The sequence below is a fragment of the Schistocerca gregaria genome, chromosome 3, assembly GCF_023897955.1.
Source record: "Schistocerca gregaria isolate iqSchGreg1 chromosome 3, iqSchGreg1.2, whole genome shotgun sequence".
NCBI classification, from domain to species: domain Eukaryota; kingdom Metazoa; phylum Arthropoda; class Insecta; order Orthoptera; family Acrididae; genus Schistocerca; species Schistocerca gregaria.
In genome coordinates this window covers 462,158,465-462,181,762 of record NC_064922.1, presented here as the reverse complement: position 1 = coordinate 462,181,762, position 23,298 = coordinate 462,158,465, and the positions used below count along the sequence as shown (strand labels likewise).

Sequence of the window (23,298 nt, the reverse complement as noted above, 5' to 3'; positions counted from 1 at the left end):
CTTTGATGTACCCTTCTGATGTCCTCCAATTTTTGTTTCCTTATTCGTTGTGCCGCTATGTAAGCTTTCCAGGATTTAGTTTTTCTGACCCGTATTGACAGAATTTACGTATCTTTTCCAGGACGGCCCATTCTTTCAAATTCATCTCTTATTGCCGGCAGTAAACCAACTCGCAGATTTCTCGTTTTCTGCTCTAACTGATGACTTCCAGGCAGTGACCCAGGGTTTTCTCTTTTCTTAGATGCGATACCCTGGAATCCAAATACCTCGCATAAGCGTCCTACACGCATCTGATAGGCATTCGTGTAGTACACGACATTCCGTCCCCGGTAGCTGAGTGGTTAATAAAAAAACTGAGTTAATCGATCATCAACGAACTTAATCGGATGTCTTACGACGTCCGCCCCGAGCAGATACAACGAACAAAAGCGAACAAAATGAAATAAAAAAAAAAAATTGGTCAGCGAGAGGGACTTTCAGTCCTAAAGGCCCAGGTTCGATTCCCGGCTGGGTCGTAGATTTTCTCCACTCAGGGACTGGGTGTTGTGTTGTCCTAATCATCATCATTTCATCCCCAGCGACGCACAAGTCGCCGAAGTGGCGTCAAATCGAAAGACTTGCACCAGGCGAGCGGTCTACCTGACGACAGATTACGAACGCAGTGGTTCTGTGAACATTGTCAGAACTCCAACCTGCGATTTCGAGTGTGGAACGCAAATATTTCACAGTGTCGATGATTTATGAATTGTTGCCTATTTGTTCCGTGCTGTCCGAACAGACTTAGGGTGTACAGACAAGAAATATAAAATAGAAAAATAAGAAATAAGCAGAAACCCTGGCCCAACCGGAAATTGATCCCGTGGAAATTCAGACGTGATTGCAAGTTTCGAGTGCTCTCCGTCTCTCCCGTCTTATATAATCGACTTCTTGGAAAGGAGAAAGTAAGTTGATGGAACGCATATCTCCTGAAGGAATAAAGCACAGCCGCAGCCTTTGCGTCACGTGATGGTCAGTGTACTTGTACGTGACTTTCGATTTCATCGATTCTGTTTCGTCAGTGAAAGTCGGCGAGTGACGGTGCAGTGGTTTCCCCGGTGCGGAAGTAAGGCGCCGGGCCTTCTCGGCTGATCGCAACGCTCCGTCGGGCGGCGCAGTGGGCCAGAGGTGCTCGCCGCGATATGGGGTTCGTGGAAGCGTGCGCGTATCTGCTGGCGTGGGCGGCCGGCTCGCTGCTCGCTGTCGGCGCCTGGCTGTGGGCCTCGCGCCTGCGCACCGCCGCCCGGGGGCCGCCGCCGCTGCCGCTCATCGGCAACCTCCTCAGCTTCCGTAAGCTGCCCGTTCTCGTGGGGCAGCTCAGGGCCCTGCAGCGCGCCTACGGGAACGTCTTCAGGTGGGCGCACAGATACACTACTGGCCATTAAAATTGCTACCCCACGATGATGACGTACTACAGATGCGAAATTTAACCGACAGGAAGAAGATGCTGTGCTACGCAAATGATTATCTTTTCAGAGCGTTCACACAAGGTTGGCGCCGGTGGCGATACATACAACGTGCTGACATGAGGAAAGTTTCCAATCAATTTCTCATACACAAACAGCAGTTGACCGGCGTTGCTGGTGGAACGTTGTTGTGATGCCTCGTGTAAGAAGGAGAAATGCGTACCATCACGTTTCCGACTTTGATAAAAGTCAGATTGTAGCCTGTCATGATTGCGGTTTATCGTATCGCGACATTGCTGCTCGCGTTGGTCGAGATCTAATGACTGTTAGCAGAATATGGAATCGGTGGGTTCAGGAGGGTAATACGGAACGCCGTGCTGGATCCCAAAGGCCTCGTATCACTAGCAATCGAGATCTTATTCGCATGGCTGTAACGAATCGTGCAGCCACGTCTCGATCCCTGAGTCAACAGATGGGACGTTTGGAAGACAACAACCATCTGCACGAACAGTTCGACGACGTTTGCAGCAGCATCGACTATCAGCTCGGAGACCATGGCATCGGTTACCTTTGACGCTGCATCACAGACAGGAGCACCTGCGATGGTGTACCCAACGACGAATCTGGGTGCACGAATGGCAAAAAGTCATTTTTTTGGGATGCATCCAGGTTCTGTTAACAGCATCATGATGGTCGCATACGTGTTTGGCAACATATCGGTGAACGCACATTGGAAGCGTGTATTCGTCATCGCCATACTGGCGTACCACCCGGCGTGATGGTATGGGGTGCCATTGGTTACACGTCTCGGTCACCTCTTGTTCGCGTTGACGGCACTTTGAACAGCGGACGTTACATTTCACATGTGTTACGACTCGTGGCTCTACCCTCATCCGATACCTGCAAAAACCCTACATTTCAGGAAGAAAATGCACGACCTCATGTTGCAGGTCCTGCACGGGCCTATCTGGATGCAGAAAATGTTCGACTGCTGTCCTAGCCAGCACATTCTCCAGATCTCTTATCAAATGAAAACGTCTGGTCAATGGTGGCCGAGCAACTGGCTCGTCACAATACGCCAGTCACTACTCTTGATGAACTGTGCTATCGTGTTGAAGCTGCATGGGCAACTGTACCTGTATACGCCATCCAAGCTCTGTTTGATTCAATGACCAGGAGTATCAAGGCCGTTATTACGGCCAGAGGTGGTTATTCTTGGTACTGATTTCTCAGGATCTATGCACCCAAATTGCGGGAAAATTTAATCACATGTCAGTTTTAGTATATTATACTTGTCCAATGAATACCAATTTATCATCTGTATTTCTTCATGTTGTAGCAATTTTAATGGCCAGTAGTGTACTTGCTGCACTTCACATCTACACATGCACCTACCCACATTCCCCAGTCAATCGCAGACAGTATGACGGAAAGTACGTACGGTTCAGATACTTCTCCTTGTTCTCAGTGTGTTTCATGGCCCGCCCTTGTGAGCAGGTCTGGCTGTCTGAGATCGCACCACGCCATCAGCGTGGCTTAATGCCGTACAGGGGCTCGGGTTCGATTTGCGGCTGGGTCGGAGATGTTAACCGCTCAGGGGCTAGGTATTGCGTTATCTTCATCAACATTTTATCGTCATCAATCCGCAAGTAAACGAAGTGGTGTCACTTAAAAGGGGACCGAACAACAACGTACGATCATTTCGTTTTTCATATAGCGTGGATCGTTTCAATCGCATCTCAGTGAATTGGGTTCGAAGCAGGATGTTTCTAGTAGGAAGTATTTGGGAAAGGATCTCCAGTTTCAGCATTTACCTCGCAAGTAAGAGACGCGTCCAGAAAACGTTTGAGATTTAAACAGTTTCACGCTGTTGCAGGGATAACACAGTCTCAATCCAAAGTATGTAAGACTAATGTGCTTTCATGTAGTTGAGAGTTTCAACGCGAAGTCGATGAGCGTTCAACATGAGCTGAAGGGTTCTTGCCTGGCTAAGATGATATGCACCATTTACCTTTATTTCCTCATTATCAACATTGCAATAAAAAAAATGGTTCAAGTGGCTCTGAGTACTATGGGACTTAGCTTCTGTGGAGTCCCCTAGAACTTAGGACTACTTAAACCAAACTAACGTAAGGACATCACACACATCCATGCCCGAGGTAGGATTCGAAACTGCGACCCTAGCGGTTACGCGGTTCCAGACTGTAGCGCCTAGAACCACTCTGCCACTCTGGCCTGCATTTGCAATGAAAGAAAATTATTTTTTAGTAAAACTTTTATAAGAAATTTATGTATTGTTTTAATTTTCTTGATCGCAATAATATGTTACTTTACAATTGATTTGTAGATAACAAACACCGTCTGGATGACAACTTTTTAGTTACTGACAACTATTGTGCAGTGAAGTCGTTAAGTGGTGTTTCTGTTTCCATTACAGTATTTATACATAATTCAGTGATAGCGCCTGTTCAAATTTATCGTTAGAAAATACCGAGCCTTTTCAGTTTCTTACTCGTTTCCTGATTTCCGCCACTATAACCTACTCCAGCAATTAACTTCGCGCTGTTTACATTCGCCTGCTGCCATATTCGCCTGACGTCCAGAAGTTATCTGCTCGTCTCACCGGAAGCTAAGTTACTTTCTACTAATTATTAATTGGTGTAGTGGAATTGTTTGTATTGTAATTTGTATTGTTTGTATTTGTGTTGTTTGTTTGTAGTGTAATTTGTATTGTTTAATCTGCCGTCGTGTGTGAGAAATGTGGATGTTGTCGTAGACTAGTGAGCACGGGAGTGAAAATTCACGATTGTAGGTTGGTGTTTCACTGGGGTGATTGTAGCGGGGAAGCTGTTATAGTGCCAGATGAGGCTCGTCAATGGAATTGTAGATTATGTAGGCTTGACAAGAAAATCGTGGAACAGGGAAAAAAGATTTGTGCCCTTTAGGCTGAACTAGAAATGGTGTACTTCGAATTAGACAGGTTGGAGGGGGAAAGACACAATGGGAGCTGGGAACAGGTAACAAGTCGTAGCCAGAAGGATAAAACCTCAGAAATCACTTTTCAGATTCCAGTGAGCAATCAGTTTGATTTGTTATCTGAAGTACTCGTAGACGAGCCTCAAACAGTTTTTGAGCAAAGTAGGGTGCAATGACCTCGTAATAACAATTTTAATGCTAGGTCGGGAGTGAAATCAAGGAGAAAGAAAAGAGTCCTGCTATTAGGTAGCAGTCGTGGGAGAAGTGTAGGCCAGTTGCTGCAGGATAGGCTAGGAATCGAATAGCATTGTGAAACCTAGTGCTAAGCGTAGCCAGGTTACAGAAAACCCACAGGCCTCGTCCAAAGATTTTGATGATGAGGACCAAGCTGTTATAGTAGGAGGAGCAGGAAACAGCCTGGCTAGCAATTCGGTGTGACCGGGATGTAATAGGAGCAGCAAGTTATCACACTCATGTGGGGTTTGTGGATGTTCTGCAGCGCCATGACCAGCCCTGGGTTAATAACTTTATCAAACGTGTTAACAGAGAGCTTGGGGGGGGGGGGGGGGGTTTAGTGTTGACAGAAACTAAATCTCATATCTGTGCTGCGCCTGTTGATCCAGTTGGGAGGTGGGGTTACATTAGTCATGGCCTGCACCTGAGTAGGAGGAGGAAGGATAGATTAGTTGATCTTCTTGCAGAAAATGTAAGGGGGACCACATATATACAAGACTAAATATCTGTGATTACTGGAGTCAGAGGGACACACTTTTTAGGTTAGAGTCAGGTTACAGACAGTGAGTATTGAAAGAGATTAAAACAGAACAGTGCCATAATGTCTGTAGCAGTATACAAAGAATTAAAATTTGTGTGTTTCATCAGAACATTAGAGGATTGGAAAATAAGACAGATGAGTTTCTTCTATGCCTAGAAAGTGGAGTAAATTCAGTAGGTATAGATGTTTTGTGTCTGTCTGAACACCATGTAACCGCAGGAATGGAGACGTTAAATTTAAAGGATTACAGATTAGCAACTTATTCATGTAGAGTCAACATGGTAAAAGGAGGAGTTGCTACTTATATAAAAACTGGACACAAAGTAAACATTATTGAAACAGATAGTTTTTGTGTAGATCAGATCCCTGAAGCATGTGCTTGTGAGTTGCTACTGCAATATACTTCTATAGTAATTGTAACAATCTACAGATCCCCTTAAGGTAACTGCCAGCTATTCATGAAAAATCTAGAGGCATTATTGAGCTACCTGTCAGACAAAAAGAAGCAGTTAGTGGTTTGTGGTGATTTTCATGTAGATTTATTAAAAGATACAATAGGAAAAATAAGCTAGAGTCTTTGTTTGGTTGTTTCAATCTAGTAGCTGTTGTAAATTTTCCAATTCGTGTGTAGCAGGATAGGTCACTTATCGATAACATTTTCATAGGCAGTGCTCAAGCAGAAGCAATTAATGTGTACCCAGTTGTTAATGGGCTATCTGATCATGATGCACAGTTACGCACAGTTAATGGAAATAACACATATAGCACCTTACAGGCTTCAGGCAGGTTCATAGAAGGCAGGGAGGCTTATTGATGCGAACAGAGTACAGAGTTTAAGCGCAGCCTAGAAGAGGTAGAATGGGATGAGGTATGCACAGAAAATGATGCTGATGCCAAATTCAGTTTATTCCACCGTAAATTGGTCTCAATATTTGAGAGTTGCTTTCCTGAAACGCAATCCAAAAAAGCCATTGCAAAGTCAAGCAAGCCATGGACTACTAAGGAAATTATCGTGTAAGAGGAAGAGGGAAATATATGGACATTCCAGAATAAGTCAGGATTTTACGTTACTTGCTTACTCCAAAAGAGACTGCAATATTTTAAGGAAAGTCATTAAGAAGTAGAGAAGATTATGTGTTCTGAATGAAATTAATAATGCGGATAATAAGATTACAACTTTATGGAATGTTGTCAAAAGGGAGACGAGGCAGCCTGACAGTGCACAGCATACCATAGCAATAAAGCTAAATGGTGATGTTGTGACTGATAATTCAGAAGTTGTAAGTAATTTTAACAATCACTTTCTGAATGTAGCAGCAAAAATAGGGTTAAGGGATTCAGTTGAAGAATCAAAGGAATATGCTAAAAATGTCATTTCCCAGGACTTTATGCCTTTAGAAATAGCACCAACATCCCGCACTGAAATTAAGGGAATTATAAATATACTGAAAAACAAGAGTTCACGTGATGGTCATGGAATCTCCAACAGAATTTTTAAGTGTTGTTCTAATTTAATAAGTGGAGTCCTTCGCTGGCACAGGGAATTTTTCCATACAGATTGAAATACGCAGCTGTCAAACCTCTTCATAATAAAGGGGACAAGAGTGACTTAAATAATTATAGACCAATCTCATTGCTGACGTCATTTTCTAAAATATTCGAAAAAGTTATGTAATCAAGAGTCGTCTCACATTTAAGTGAAAATAATTTACTCAGCATGCCACGGATCGGATTCCGGAAGGGTTACTCGACTGAGAGCGCTATCTACACATTCACCCATCAAATAGTACAAGCCCTAAATAACAAATTATCACCAGTTGGTATTTTCCGTGATATTTCCAAGGCATTTGACTGTGCTGATCATGTCACATTCTTAGAAAAACTCAGGTTTTATGGAATTGAAGGCTATACACACAGTTGGTTTGAATTACACTTAACAGACAGAAAGCAAAAGTTGTGCTGAATAACACAAATAATGTTGGGAGGGTCGTAAATTCTAGTGAGTGGGGAGTTATCACAAAGGAACTCCAACAATGTTCAATTTTGAGTCCTCTTCTATTCCTTGTTCATGTGAATGTCCTCTCACTTTACGTTCAGTAAGCAGAACTAGTACTATTTTCTGATGACACTAGTTTTATAATAAATCCCATTAGAAAAAACAGCTGTAGATATTGTTTAGGATGTCTTTCAAAGAATTATTAAGTGGTTCTCAGAAAATGGACTCTTCCTTAATTTTGAAAGAAACTCACTATATCCAGTTCTGTACACCGAATAGAGTCATGCCGACAATTGATGTAGCATATGAATAGGGCTCAGTTAACAGGGTAGATTTCTCTAAATTGTTGGGTGTTCACATTGATGACAACTTGAACTGGAAGAACCATATTACTGAGTTTCTCAAAGAATTAAGTTCAGCTTCTTTCGCTCTTCGTTTAATCGCTAGTATTCGTAGTAAACAGATCGCCTTCTAGCGTACTTTGCATATTTCCATTCAATAACGTCCTATGGAATAGTCTTCTGGAGTAACTCACCACTTAGACATAAAGTATTGATTGCACAAAAGAGAGCACTGAGAATAATTAGTGGTGTTCACTCAAGGACGTCATGTAGGCACCTATTCAAGGAGTCAGGTATTTTAAATGCACCATCAGAGTACAAATATTTACTAATGAAATTCGATATAAATAATGCATCTCAATTCGCGAAGAATAGTTATGTTCATACGTGCAACACTAGAGGAAAAAATGACCTTTCCTAGACGTTACTGAAACTGTCAGTTGCTCAAAAACGAGTACATTATTCAGCAACAAAAATCTTTGATCATTTGCCCAACAATATAATGTGTCTGGCAGGTAGCAGATCAAGTTTCAAATCTAACTTAAAACCATTTCTTTTGGGCAACTCCTTCTATTCCATGGACGAGTGTGTAGAAATAAAAGTTTCATTAATATTAATATTACCACTATTCATGTGTGTATATACACTCCTGGAAATTGAAATAAGAACACCGTGAATTCATTGTCCCAGGAAGGGGAAACTTTACTGACACATTCCTGGGGTCAGATACATCACATGATCACACTGACAGAACCACAGGCACATAGACACAGGCAACAGAGCATGCACAATGTCAACACTAGTACAGTGTAAATCCACCTTTCGCAGCAATGCAGGCTGCTACTCTCCCATGGAGACGATCGTAGAGATGCTGGATGCAGTCCTGTGGAACGGCTTGCCATGCCATTTCCACCTGGCGCCTCAGTTGGACCCAATGCCGGCTGCTATTCTCCCATGGAGACGATCGTAGAGATGCTGGATGTAGTCCTGTGGAACGGCTTGCCATGCCATTTCCACCTGGCGCCTCAGTTGGACCAACGTCCGTGCTGGACTTGCAGACCGCGTGAGACGACGCTTCATCCAGTCCCAAACATGCTCAATGGGGGACAGATCCGGAGATCTTGCTGGCCAGGGTAGTTGACTTACACCTTCTAGAGCACGTTGGGTGGCACGGGACACATGCGGACGTGCATTGTCCTGTTGGAACAGCAAGTTCCCTTGCCGGTCTAGGAATGGTAGAACGATGGGTTCTATGACGGTTTGGATGTACCGTGCACTACTCAGTGTCCCCTCGACGATCACCAGAGGTGCACGGCGCCAAACACGCATACGACCATCATTGGCACCAAGGCAGAAGCGACTCTCATCGCTGAAGACGTCACGTCTACATTCGTCCCTCCATTCACGCCTGTCGCGACACCACTGGAGGCGGGCTGCACGATGTTGGGGCGTGAGCGGAAGACGGCCTAACGGTGTGCGGGACCGTAGCCCAGCTTCATGGAGACGGTTGCGAATGGTTCTCGCCGATACCCCAGGAGCAACAGTGTCCCTAATTTGCTGGGAAGTGGCGGTGAGATCCCCTACGGCACTGCGTAGGATCCTACGGTCTTGGCGTGCATCCGTGCGTCGCTGCGGTCCGGTCCCAGGTAGACGGGCACGTGCACCTTCCACCGACCACTGGCGACAACATCGATGTACTGTGGAGACCTCACGCCCCACGTGTTGAGCAATTCGGCGGTACGTCCATCCGGCCTCCCGTAAGCCCACTATACGCCCTCGCACAAAGTCTGTCAACTGCACATACGGTTGACGTCCACGCTGTCGCAGCACGCTACAAGCGTTAAAGACTGCGATGGAGCTCCGTATGCCACGGCAAACTGGCTGACACTGACGGCGGCGGTGCACAAATGCTGCGCAGCTAGCGCCATTCGACGGCCAACACCGCGGTTCCTGGTGTGTCCGCTGTGCCGTGCGTGTGATCATTGCTTGTACAGCCCTCTCGCAGTGTCCGGAGCAAGTATGGTGGGTCTGACACACCGGTGTCAATGTGTTCTTTTTTCCATTTCCAGGAGTGTATATGTTGTAATCTGACTTGTTCCACATCATATCGATAAAATAATCGTGAAAATGATGTACGGAACGCGACATAACTAAACAGAACTAAACAAAACTAGTTTCAGTCTGCACTACAAATTATCTTAGGTCATGGTTGGACCCAAAAGTCAATAGCGATAACGATTTTACGGAAGTGTGGTATTACGACACTTGTCTTATGGATAGTAAAAATAGCAACAAAATACACTGACGAAAAACAATTTCAACACGAAGAAGGAGTTGTGCGACATAAACGAAAGTTGGTAGGCGTGTTTGTACATCTGAAAGACGAGGTCTATTCAAATTTCGATCTAGTCGCAAATAGTAGCACAAGTAACCCCTCCATGAGGATGTAGATCATGTTTGCTTTTAAATATACGCTCTAACGGTCGTGAGCTTAATTACCCTTGTGACTGGCTGTGGTGAGCTGATGTTGGTTAAAAATGGCTTTAAGGTGACATACACGCCGTTATGGACAACTCACTATGTTTGAACGAGGTCGTGAACAGGACTACGAGAAGCTGGATTTTTCTACTACGACACTGCAGAAATACTTTGCAGGAATGTAGTCACCGTTCGTGATTGCTGGCAGCAGTGTTCACGTGAATGTATTGTCGAAAGAAGACCGGGCTTCAGAATTCCGCGTAACAGTACCGAGAGGAATGGCCATCGTGTTCGGCAAATGGCTGTGGTGCATCGCACCGCATCCGCTGCAGCAATTTGAGTAGCAATTGGCACCACAGAGACAACACCTACAAATCGGTCACTTCAAGGACAGCTCCGATCCAGACTCCCTATAATGGGCATTCCACTGACCCTAAAGCATCACCCTTCGTGACTTCAGTGGTGTCAAGCGAGAGCTCATTGAAGGGCGGAATGGAGATCTGTTGTGTTTTCTGTTGAAAACTGCTTCTGCCTCCGTGCTGGTGATGGTCACGTGTTGGTTAAAAGGAGGGCAGTTGAGGGCCGGCAGCCCACCCGTCTGCGTGTTAGACACACTGGACACACCTCTCGAGTCATGGTCTGGGGTGTTGGTTGGTTGATTTGGGAGGAGAGACCAAACAGCGAGGTCATCGGTCCCATCAGATTAGGGAAAGATGGGGAAGGAAGTTGGCCATGCCCTTTCAAAAGAAGCATCCGGGCATTTGCCTGAAGCGATTTAGGGAAATCACGGAAAACCTAAATCAGCATTGTCAGGTGTGGTTTTTTGTGACAACAGAAGTGCTCCCTTGGTTATCCTACGAATCGTGGCTCCAAACTTGTAAGTCATTATAGTGATTCGACCTGTTGTGCTGCGGTTCATAAATAGCATTCCAGAGTAGGTTTTCCAATAGGCTAACACTCGTCCACATACCGCTGTTGTAACTCAACATGCTCTACATAGTGTCGACATGTTGCCTTGGCCTGCTCGATTTCCAGACCTGTCCCTAATCGAGCACGTAAGGGACATTATGGGACGACAACTCCCTGTAGCAACCGACCAAGTGCCACAGGCATGGAACTCACAAACGAATGCGCGTTTGCACAGTTGCACTCAACATTCTGGCGTTTACACCGGTTATGAATGCACTAGTACTTGGCATTTGCAATGGATTATCTCGCTCTTACCTAAACCTGTGATTCTGCAGTGTTAATCACTTCAATATATTACCTAGACAAACGCATTCCAAAAGTCCATTAATAATTATTATGTTGCGATTTTTTTTATTCCGCTCAATGTATTATGAATTCCCATATACCTGGTGGCGCGAAGCCCGCGTCGTCAACATTGTGTGGAAAAAAGGACAAGGAAGTGGTGGGGATAAAAACGTTTTGTATTGTGACGTGACATGTGCCTAATTAATAGAGGAGTGAAATAAAACAAGGTAAAACAATTTTTCCATGCGTAATTAAATAAAGAAGTTAATAAAAACTCCGATTTGAAGGGCACGCTAACAAAGTACATTTTAGTATGAATGATGCAGTCCACAATAGTAGATAAAAGTGAATGTTATACTGGCAATAACTATGCATCGCACATTTGCTAACATATTTTCATAAATAAAAAAATAGAGTGCAAAATTACCGAACCTATCTGAGGCTTGAAGAAAGTTACCTTCCTTTCAATGAATAACGACAGAAATACAGTTAGGGCTCTTACTGTAAATTAAAAAGAAGGGGGAGGTATGGGGGAAAAAACAGAGTCTTGATACGAAATAAAGACAACTGCGTTAGTGTTAATTTTTTTAAGTATGTGACAGTGTCTTGAAAGGAGGATATAAGATGAACATTAACAAAAGCAAAACGAGGATAATGGAATGTAGTCAAATTAAATCGGGTGATGCTGAGGGAATTAGATTAGGAAATGAGACACTTAAAGTAGTAAAGGAGTTTTGCTATTTAGGAAGTAAAATAACTGATGATGGTCGAAGTAGAGAGGATATAAAATGTAGACTGGCAATGGCAAGGAAAGCGTTTCTGAAGAAGAGAAATTTGTTAACATCGAATATAGATTTATGTATCAGGAAGTCGTTTCTGAAAGTATTTGTTTGGAGTGTAGCCATGTATGGAAGTGAAACATGGACGATAACTAGTTTGGACAAGAAGAGAATAGAAGCTTTCGAAATGTGGTGCTACAGAAGAATACTGAAGATAAGGTGGATAGATCACGTAACTAATGAGGAGGTATTGAATAGGATTGGGGAGAAGAGAAGTTTGTGGCACAACTTGACTAGAAGAAGGGATCGGTTGGTAGGACATGTTTTGAGGCATCAAGGGATCACAAATTTATTATTGGAGGGCAGCGTGGAGGGTAAAAATCGTAGAGGGAGACCGAGAGATGAGTACACTAAGCAGATTCAGAAGGATGTAGGTTGCAGTAGGTACTGGGAGATGAAGCAGCTTGCACAGGATAGAGTAGCATGGAGAGCTGCATCAAACCAGTCTCAGGACTGAAGACAACAACAACAACAACAACAACAACATGTGAAAAAGAACGAAAATGTACGATACGTAGTTTGCTGTCAGTATGTTTACAACAATTGTTATTATTGTCTATTATATGGCTAATCATTCATACTGGTTGTACTACATTGCGCCGGCCGGGGTAGTCGAGCGGTTCTAGGCGCTACAGTCTGGAACCGCGCGACCGCTACGGTCGTAGGTTCGAATCCTGCCTCGGGGATGGATGTGTGTGATGTCCTTAGGTTAGTTAGGTTTAAGTAGTTCTAAGTTCTAGGGGACTGATGACCTCCGAAGTTAAGTCCCATTGTGCTCAGAGACATTGCCTTGTTGTTCCAACCGATCCCTGAAGATGACCTACAGCGCAGGCTGAAACCAGCTGTTGGTAAATATTAAGTTGTGATCCCGAGAGTGTTTGTTTATTTATTGTAGCAAAAGAGTCACGGTCTCTAAGACATGGCGTCAATTAGGGACTGATTATTATTTTCACTTGCTAGACAACCATCTTCAATTCGTTCTTGCTAAAGATTCTGCGTGTACATTCACTGTAAGCCACATCGCCTTAGTCTGGAAGTGTATCATGTAACATGCTCCCTAACGAGCAAAGCATTCAATACACTCTTGTAAAGCATCAGCGAAGTTGCGAAGTGCAGCTCTGACAAAGCGGTTAGTGTTGCAATAGTTTTAAAGGTGATAAACATTATTTGAGCAACTTTTTAAATTTTATGCACTGTCGGAAAGAAATGCAGCATCCTCAAGGATCAGGACATTTTATTGAGAAGTGAGGTGACAGATAGTTGATCTTTCTAGAGTATTTTACAAATTCAGTCACAATGAAAGATGCTCAAACAGCCGCATCAATTCAGTGTATCTCCTTCTGGTGGCAACGCAGGCGTGTATTCTCGAACGCAAACGATGATACAGATGCCGAACGGTAGCCTGCGATAGATTGTTCCAAGTCTCTTGCGCCTTTTGTTGCATTTCGGCAATGGTCCTTGCACGCCCTGGAGAACGAGTGAGTTCTCGCTAAATCATGTGTCATACGCTGTCAACTTGGTAGAGATATGGTGATTCTGCTGACCAGGGTTGTTGTTGTACACCACGAAGAGCTCGTAGGACCGCAGCAGCCATATGTGGATGCACTCCGTCCTGCGGAAAAAGCACACCTCCTTCCCCTAGCACAAGCATAATAGCCTGTGCAATGTAGCAGGCACTGGTTACTTTATCCTGCAGAAACGCCAAATTTGATCTTTAGTTGTAAGCAATGCACCCGCCCCACTCCTTCCATAAAGCCTGGGACGGTACCTGTGTGTCGTGGGCGAATGCTTTCTGGAATAGGAAGCTCACTAGGTCTACGGCATACACGTGAGCGTCCGTCATTCGCTTACAGACAGAACCTATACTCTTCATTGAAGACGACAAAGCGCCATTCCACTCCCCAGTCGACGATTTCACGACACCTGAGTAGCCACAACATGAGGCGTCGCGGTGTCGATGGTAGCTGGCCACGTTCAAGCAAGTTCTTAGTCCCGCTGCAAAAACAGACGGGGTTTCCAGCAGTTCCTGATGACACAGCAGGTGCAGCTGCAGGTGCTGAGGAGGAAAGTCTGTGCACCCTCTGTTTTGACTCTGCAGGAAGTAACTGTACTGAGTTTTAACTCTGTTTGCAACCTTTAATCTTGGTTACAACCATGCCCATCGACGAGTACATAATACTGTTGAACAGCTTCAGCCATATGAGCGACGTCGCACTGGGGACCTGCGGGAAGGTGGGTGGAAGTACCGACTTACTGCTGCACATGCTGGGCACATTTCGCCCCTAGATAACATTTGGTTGGTCACCGCTGCGTAAACAATGGGTCAAACTTGATATGCGTCTGTACTATGCGAATGTCCAGAACCTGGTCCAAAGGTGTGCCAATGTTCCACAGATCACCGTTAAAAGCAGCGACACACATAGTGCCCAGCATGTGCAGCGGCCAGTCGGTACTTCTACCCAGCTTCTCACAGGCCCACAATGAGATGTCGCTCAGATGGCTGAAGCTCTTCAACAGTAGTATGTACTCGTCGATGGACATGGTTGTACCGAAGAATGAACGTTGCAAACCGAGTTAAAACAGCACAGTTACTGCCTGCATAGTCAAAGCAGAGGGTGCACAGACTGTTCTCCTAGGCATCACCTGACATCCGAGCACCGTCACAAATAAATTACTGACACTGCAACCCCTCAGTATGCACGTATCTATTATGCTCTGATGTCACTGAACGGAATCCTTATGGGTGCTGTATTTTCTTTTCTGCCAATGTACTTTTATCAGCGACGTGTTACACTTTGTAACGAGTATATCTGAACATTGTACGCAAGCACACATCTTAATGAGCAGAGTATACAAATGCACTAAGTCTCCTCATTCGCCTGATACCCAAGGGAAAACCTCCCGAAAACTTAACACTGTGACTGGTACTATTTTCATTTATTCCAGGATCCTCTTCCCCGCATATTTACGTCATAGACTTTATGGCATGTGGAAGATTTGTTTTGTCACAACTATTGTCCCTAAAGTATATAGTGAATAGTCGCTTCGAGGCTTGATACGACTCAACCGACACTCTGGTCTATGCCAAAGATGTCCGGATCTTTGGCCAGGTGAATACAGCAACTGTAAGTGTGGGTAATGTTTCTGTCTCTGACCGGCCTTACTAGCGAGTCACTGCCCAATGGGAAAACTAACATGTTTGATGCTAAACCCTGGCAGTTTTTCCTAGCGAGTGACGTACCAATTCATTAGCACATTTGTGTTGCAGGTTTTACATGGGGCCCAAGCTATTCATGGTGGTGACACAACCCGACGATGTCCAAAAGATACTAACGACCAGCTGGCAGCGCGAACGCGATCCGTACTTTATACGTCCAGTGAGGGTCTTCGTTGGCGAGGGTCTACTTACCAGCAAGGGAGACGTCTGGAGAAACCACCGCAAGATCATTGAGCCCACATTCCACACCGAGGCAAGTTGGCATAAGACATTGTGGTGAATGTACTGGAGTGTGCTGGCACTAGTATTCAGTTAATACAACCACGGATGAAAACTGTCAAGAAGAAGTTGGCATAAGACTTTGCGGTGAATGTACTGGAGTGTGCTGGCACTAGTAATCCGTTAATACAACCACGGACGAAAACTGTCAAGAATTTGCATCATCATCATCACCATCATTTCACGATTGAGGTCCTTCGGCCTGTTCTGGTCTCGGTCTTTCTGTGTCTCTTCGGCCAATTGTTCTATATGACTATGCCATTTTTGGAATACTTGTATTGTCCATTCTTTCTAAATGCTCTTCCCAGTAACATCTATATTAGTCCGTTTTTCCCATATTGCAAATATTTGTAATTGATTCCATATGTCCTAGTTTCTCATTTTAACAAAACGTGTAGAGCCCTATGGACTTTCATTGATGCGGTCCTTCCGTTTTAATGTACATGTTTCACTGACATATGGAGTAACCTGCACTGCCAGCATCTTGTACAGCTTCAGCTGTGTTTCGGTCCGTGCTGTTTACAGTGCTCTTCGAATAGTTCCATACATTACCCGGTATCTAATTTATTATTTATATCTGTACTGTTGTCATACCAGGTATCTGCATACTGTTTGGTGCGCCACATTTTCATCTGTAAATTTTTTGCGAGTGAGACACTGTCTCAGATTATGTTCCAGGACCACCTATGCGTTCTTGACCCTTGTGCCTAAGTCATCAAATTATTGAGCCAGTTCTCAAATTCTGTCCTCCAAAATAATATTTGCTCTTATTAAGTGATACAATGTCTAATATATGTCTCCATGAGCGATGACAACTTCCAAACTGAGTTAAATACAGTCGAACAAATAGCATCAAGCAATGGATTCACTTCTTCCTTGATGGATTACATAGTGCATTAAAAAATCCAGGAACTTCGAAATATGGTGTTATATGTATATCGCTACTGGGCACTTTTTGACCAATGGTAAAAACAGCACTTCAGCTTTGAAAAAGAGCAGGATATCGGTATGCATGCGACAGCGACTACCAATATATTCCAAAACACCGTGCATAAAAATAGGAGTTTCGGGGCTCATACCTCAACTTCTGTTGATGATAGGATAGAATAGTCAAGTGTTTTGGACCAGTTTTATACCCAACAGAAGGAGCGTCTTACGGTAGCTATTCTACTGCACAGAGTCAAAGTTTCAATATTGGTCACTTCCTCCAGTTTAGGCAAATGGAGAAAATCGTTTGGTTCTATTTGATTTAGATTTGGTCTACGGTGTGCCATAAGGAGCCCATGGAGGCACCACTAACTCCATGGGTGGTTACTGAGAAAAGCCGAAAAAACTTTTTTATCATTTTTTCGGCGTCAGTAGCGAATATCTAAATAACAAACATTAACAGACTGCTCAAGTTTACATCACGACATCGGCAACTGTGACTGAAAGTCTGATGTTATTTATGCCACAGTTCACTGTCGTGTTTTACCAGACCGCCCAACCTAAAATGTCCGACATAAGTAATGAGCACTGGCCACCCAACGCCACAAAGTCTGGGTGTGGTTTCACGTTGGTTTTGCCACATGTTGAAGACACGCACCACACTAATCCTCAAACATCCGAAAAGTAGTGCAGTTTCCGAAATCCTCGTGCCGAGCCTCCTGCCATCACAGTCTGCCCCCGATCAAATTGAGTCAGATCGCGCACCTTCCCCATTCAACACACGGACGGTACGCTCACTGACGTTACATGCACCTGTGCGGGTTTATATCGAATAGTATGTCGGTGGTCATAATGCTCTGGCTGATCATTGTATATAAGTCAGTCTGACAGGGCAATATCCACCCACTTGTAGGAATACCATACATGTTGGAGGATTAGAAAAGGAGCCTCTACTTTTGCAGACCCCTACTGAAAGAAGGCCACCGTCACAAGGTTCCGCATGATGCCTTACATAATATCCATAAATGGAGGAAGATGAATTACCTTGAAATAAAGGAAATTTAAAAGCAAGTGTTCACTTTCTCAAGCTTAGTATTGAATGATCAGACACAGCTCCCTTCTGACTGCAGATACTGCTAATAATCTCATCCAGACCACTCAGTAAACTATCCCTCCCTCTCGTAGCCCCATTTTTCTTTAACATATTCCGTATTACAAGTGAGACAAAACAGGAAGTGGAATACTGTGCTTACACAAACTAATTTTTTAACATGATAAGGGAAATTATAGTATTTGAGATAAAGGAAAAAATGATGCTACGAATAGGAGGGATAGTTTACTAAGTAGTCTGGGCGGGACTGTTAGCAGTATCTGTAGTCAGAATGGCGAGTACAGGAACAGTTCCGCATCGTTCAGTACTAAGCTTGGAAAAAGTGAACATTTGTTTATTAATGTCCTTCATTTCAAGGCAGTTCATCTTCCTCCCTTTGTGGGTGTTATGTATGACTATGTTGGACCTTGTAACTATGGCCTCCTTTAAGCAGGTGGTCTGCGAAAGTAGACACTCTTCTTCTGAAATTGTAATGATTTGTTTGTCTGTAAATATACATCCCATATCTACAGATCTCCGTCCCGTTTTAATAATTCCTTCACTGTGTGTTGTTTTTTATGTCTTAGAGTGTATTTATTGTCTTATAGACATGTTGCCATATTTGCAAGACATGAATACACATCGAAGACATAGATACAAAATATCAGCCATATTATGTATCTTCGATACGTATTCATATTCTGTAATTCGAAAATAGGTCTATAAGAACATAAATATATTTTTTCGATGATGACGTATCACGTAGATGTATATACATCAGATATATTGTACCACCACGTGAGTAATCTTATCAGGTCTTTTAAAATATTCTACATGACTGTGATTCCCCATGAAGGAAAATTCGACATCTTCAACGGTTCCGGAAATGTTTGAGGTTAAAATTTTGGTATCTCGACCTGTACATCGATCAGGACGGCTGTACAACATTTATGACATAAAGTGTAGCATAATGATTAGATTAAATTGATAAACATCTTGGCAGTTAAAAATGTACTCCGGAGTGGTATTCTAACCTGGGACCTTGTCTTCCGTGCTCAGTGCCTTCACTGACTGAGCTGCCAGGACACGCTCACGAGAGCATTCCCGCGAAAGGCAAGCTCGAGTTTTGGAACGCCGGCAGTACCGGTACGGCACACAGTTTTAAGCTCCCAGAAAGTGTCACACTAAGGTCACACTCTGCTGCGTAATGGAAGATTCATTCTGGAGATGAAATTGTAGTTTTTCTGGTGATTTCAGGAATGATTCGTACCGTACGGGAGAAAAAGAAGAGACCTTGTATGGTAACTTGTTTTGTGACTCACTACTATGGCCCGGCAGGTGCTGAGCCGGTTCGTCGACTCATTCAATGAAGGCGCCAGATTTACGTGCGAAAAGCTGGCGGCGGCTGCCGGCACCGAGGTTGACGTGTACGGGCCACTGTTCCACGCGGCCTTGCGGACCTTCACCTCGACCATCGCCGGCATCCAGCTGGACGAAATAGAGCCAGACCAGCTGAAACAGGCAGAGATCGCCGACGAGGTGAAAGACGGCCTGCAGATCATACAGGTAAAGGACGCATTAGGCGCACGCTCACCGTCATTTTTGCAGAGCATATCTGGACGGCACTCATTCATGAAGACGAAGGTGAAAAGCAGTAACGGATGTTATTAGGTTGGTGCATAAGTTTGTAGTGTTTCTGTTTTTCTTTTTGGTATTGTGGTTGCTACGGATTTATTTATAGTTTGTCGTTTTTTATTTGTAGTTTTTTGTTGCTATTTGAGTTTATATATAATCATTTCGTCATTTTGAGATAGTAAATGTAGCTGTGGACGTTAAAAAGTGGAATGCCAAGTTGAGAAACGGAACATTTCCGATATATTCTTGTCTGAATTCAATAGCGGGTGACAGTAACAAAGGGAGCCAGAAACATTTGCGCCGTGAGGTAATACCGTTGAACAGAGAACGGTAAGAAAATGGTTTTATCTATTTAAGGAGGATCGTTTTGATATTAGTGACTTTCGACATTCAGGAATACCTTCAGGATTAGATGAAGACCGTTTATGCGCACTAATCCACAATGATTGACGTCAGTGTATTTGAGAACTGGCAAATGTGATGAACTGTGATCATTCCAGCACCGTGCGACATTGGCATGCAGTGGGGAAGGTTCAATAATTGGGTGTATGGGTACCGCATACTCTAAGCCAAAATCTCAAAAAATAGTGAGTGGCCATATGTGCATCTCTGCTTCGTCAATTTGCTCGTGAACAACACCGACCGCCCTATCGTGTATCATTAGTAGTGATTATAAATGGTGTCTTTGCGATAAGAAGAGGAAAGGAAAGGAATGGTTGAACCCAAACAAAGCAGAAACTCCCCGTACAAAGACCTTCGTACACCCATCGAACATAATGCCACGCGTCTGGTGGGGCAGCAATGGTGTAGTGTACTACGAATTACTTACTCGAGGTGTAACCATCGCTTCTGACATTTATTGTCAACAAATGAGGCGTCTCGCAGACACAGCTCAAGAACAACGAGCAGGATGACTGCGTGAGGTAATGCTACTTCACGATAGCGCCCGCCCGCATTCTGCTTGACTGACAAAAAGCGCTATATAGGAGATTCGTTGGGAAGTCATACCGCACCCACCATATTCACCTGATCTGGTACCCTCAGATGTTCACCTCTCCCGGCCTCTGTTGCACAGCCTTCGGTAAGAATACCGGATGAACGTGGCTCGACGAGTTCCTCACCACAAAAACACGTTGTTTCTGAAAAGTTACCCCAGCGTTGGCAGACAGTTTGTTGCAAATAGTGAATTAGTAAATAGTAAATTGTTGACGACAAAAATCTCCTTTACGTGTATCTGTTGTATTTACGAAACGTATGGAAAAATGCTACGAACATATGCACCAACCTAATAGATCCATATTTTCTTCATGGAAGCCCTATTTTTCCACCCAGTTTATAATCCTGTATTCTGAGCGTGTATCATCTAGCACCGAAATTATCGCATCTTATCGCCATTAATTTTTTTACATACATATGACTTCGCAGTTGAAAAGATTAAATGTTGGTATAGGACATCAATGCTTTTCTTAAAACGCTATAAAGCACTGTGTCTAGCTTCCATAAGCCACTGTACATGTTGCTCTACTGTTTCATATTCAATGGTTTGATGCTACTCTTTAGTCAAGCGTCTACTCAAATAAGATGAGTGAAAAAAAGCGAGTGACCCAGAACGGGAAGAGGGGACGATTTGAAGCTTCACTGGTAGATAAGATATATGAGGTTTTTACAAAATCGAATCAAATAAACAAAGAATATGGTGATATGAGCATCCTTATTAGTGTGACGTCGCTCCCCCTCTGTCCTGGATGCATGCAGTGATTCAGTTGTGGAGGGCGTCATAAACCCGATGGATTCCATAAAGAAGAAAGCTGGCGCACAGCTATTCTAACTTGATATGCTGGATACTGGTACTAACACGGCGTTGGCGTCCGAGAGCAGGTACACAATATTCTGAAGGGGACAGATGCTGATCTGGATGACAGTGGGAGTACGCCAACACCACGCAGAGAGCTCATAGAGAGGCGCACTATCCGTGGACGAGCGTTATCATGTTAAACAATTGTCTCACGATACTGTCACGCGTGAAGTAACACATAAGGACACAGGACATTCCTGACGTACCATTGTGCAGTCTGAGTTCAGTCAATCACAACTAGCCGTAACCTGAAATCGTGCCTGACGGTTCGCCACACCATGACAACAGGAGTAACATCACTGTTCCTCTCCAAAACAACGAAACAATGGAGACTCGTCCCAATTCACCGCCGTAATCGTAGACAATGGTCATACGGGATAGTGCAGAACTGCTAGTCATCCCTGTACACAGTGGGATTCCATTCATCAGCAGTCCATGCTTCCCAGTCAAGGCATCACTAAAAACATAGCCGTCTGTGTTGTGATGTTAACGGAACCCTGTAATGGGACAGTATTTCATCAATACTGATGCCGATAGTCCTCGACCAATGGTACGGGATGGGATAGAATGTTTCATGGACTCCATTAGTTGCTGTCGTATGGGAAGCGCAGTTGTGAACGGGTTATGAAGTGCTTGGTACACACACTCTCTTGTGGTGGTCAGACGTGGTCGACTGGAACCTTGATGACGGTTATGCCTTCCCTCACGTTCCCATGCAAGCCAGCGTCGGGCCACAGATCCGGATATTGCACGATCCTGACCCACAATAAGGTCCCTTTAAAACTATCAAGAGCTGATAACGCTGTTTCACACGAGTACGCAACATCTCTTTGACTTCACAGTGTCACTCAATATCTGATGCTGTTGACGGGCATTACTTCGCTTACCAAACCTGGTAACAACACCAGAAAAGAACAATACTAACACTCTCTATTGACCGTTCCACCTGTCACAGAGAACTGCAGCTCTGATCATTTACATATCCACCGATGGTGTGTAAGTGCTCAAAATAATATTGACATTCGACTATGTGCACTGAAGAGCCAAGGAAACTGATGTACCTATCTAATGTCTTGTAGGGCCTCCGCGAGTACGCAGAAGTGCCGCAACATGACGTGGCATGGACTTGACTAATATCCGAAGTAGTGCTGGAGAGAACTGACACCATGCACCCTGCAGGGCTCTCCATAAATGTGTAAGACTACGACGGGATGGAGATCTCCTCTGAACAGCACGTTGCAAGGCATCCCAGATATGCTCAATAATGATCATTGCTGAGGAGTCCGGTGGCCAGCGGAAGGGTTTAAACTCAGAAGAGTGTTCCTGTAGCCGTTGTGTAGTAATTCTAGACGTGTGGGGGTATAGCCTTGTCCTGCTGCAATTGCTCAAGTCCGCCACAATGCACAATGGACATGAATGGATGCTGGTTATCAGACAGGATGCTTACGTACGTGTCAGCTGTCAGAGTCGTATCTAGTCATATCAGGGGTCCCATATCACTACAACTGCACACGCCCCACATCATTACAGAGCCTCCACCAGCTTGAATGGTCCCCTGCTGACATGCAGGGTCCACGGATTCTTGAGGTTGTCTCCATACCCGTACACGTCCATCTGCTCGACACAATTTGAAACGAGATCCGTCCGACGAAGCAACATGTTTCTACTCATCAACAATCCGATGTTGACGGGCCCAGACGAGGCGTAAAGGTTTGTGTCGTGCAGTCATCAGGGGTACACGAGTAGGCCTTTGGCTCCAAAAGCCCATATCGATGACGTTTCGTTGAATGGTTCGCACACTGACACTTGTTGATGGCCACACATTGAAATCTGCAGCAATTTGCGGAAGCGTCGGCACTTTTCACGTTGAACGTTTCTCTTCAGTCGTCTTTGATCACGTTCTTGCAGGATCTTTTACGGCCGCGGTGATCTCGGAGATCTGATGTTTTACTGGATTCCTGGTATTCACAGTACGCTCGTGAAATGGTCGTACGGGAAAATCCCCACTTCATCGCTATCTCGGAGATGCTGTGTCCCATTGATTGTGTGCCGACAATAACACCACGTTCAAACTCACTTAAATCTTTATAACCTGCCATTGTAGCAGCAGTAATCGATCTAACAACTGCACCACACACTTGCTGTCTTATATAGGCGTTGCCGAACGCAGCGCCATATTCTGCCTGTTTACATG

General features: G+C 44.3%; 1 protein-coding gene across 1 annotated transcript in view; it reads left to right on the top strand.

Annotated features, from left to right (window-relative positions):
• The first annotated feature begins 1,163 nt into the window (after nucleotides 1-1,163).
• LOC126355253 (cytochrome P450 4C1-like) overlaps nucleotides 1,164-23,298 on the top strand; it is a 60,592-nt gene continuing 38,457 nt past the window's right edge. Inside the window, exons 1-3 of the mRNA XM_050005536.1 lie at nucleotides 1,164-1,390; nucleotides 15,370-15,571; nucleotides 18,953-19,180. Coding sequence (XP_049861493.1) covers nucleotides 1,179-1,390; nucleotides 15,370-15,571; nucleotides 18,953-19,180 — 642 coding nt within the window. The 5' untranslated portion in view covers nucleotides 1,164-1,178. The remainder of the gene's footprint in view (nucleotides 1,391-15,369; nucleotides 15,572-18,952; nucleotides 19,181-23,298) is intronic.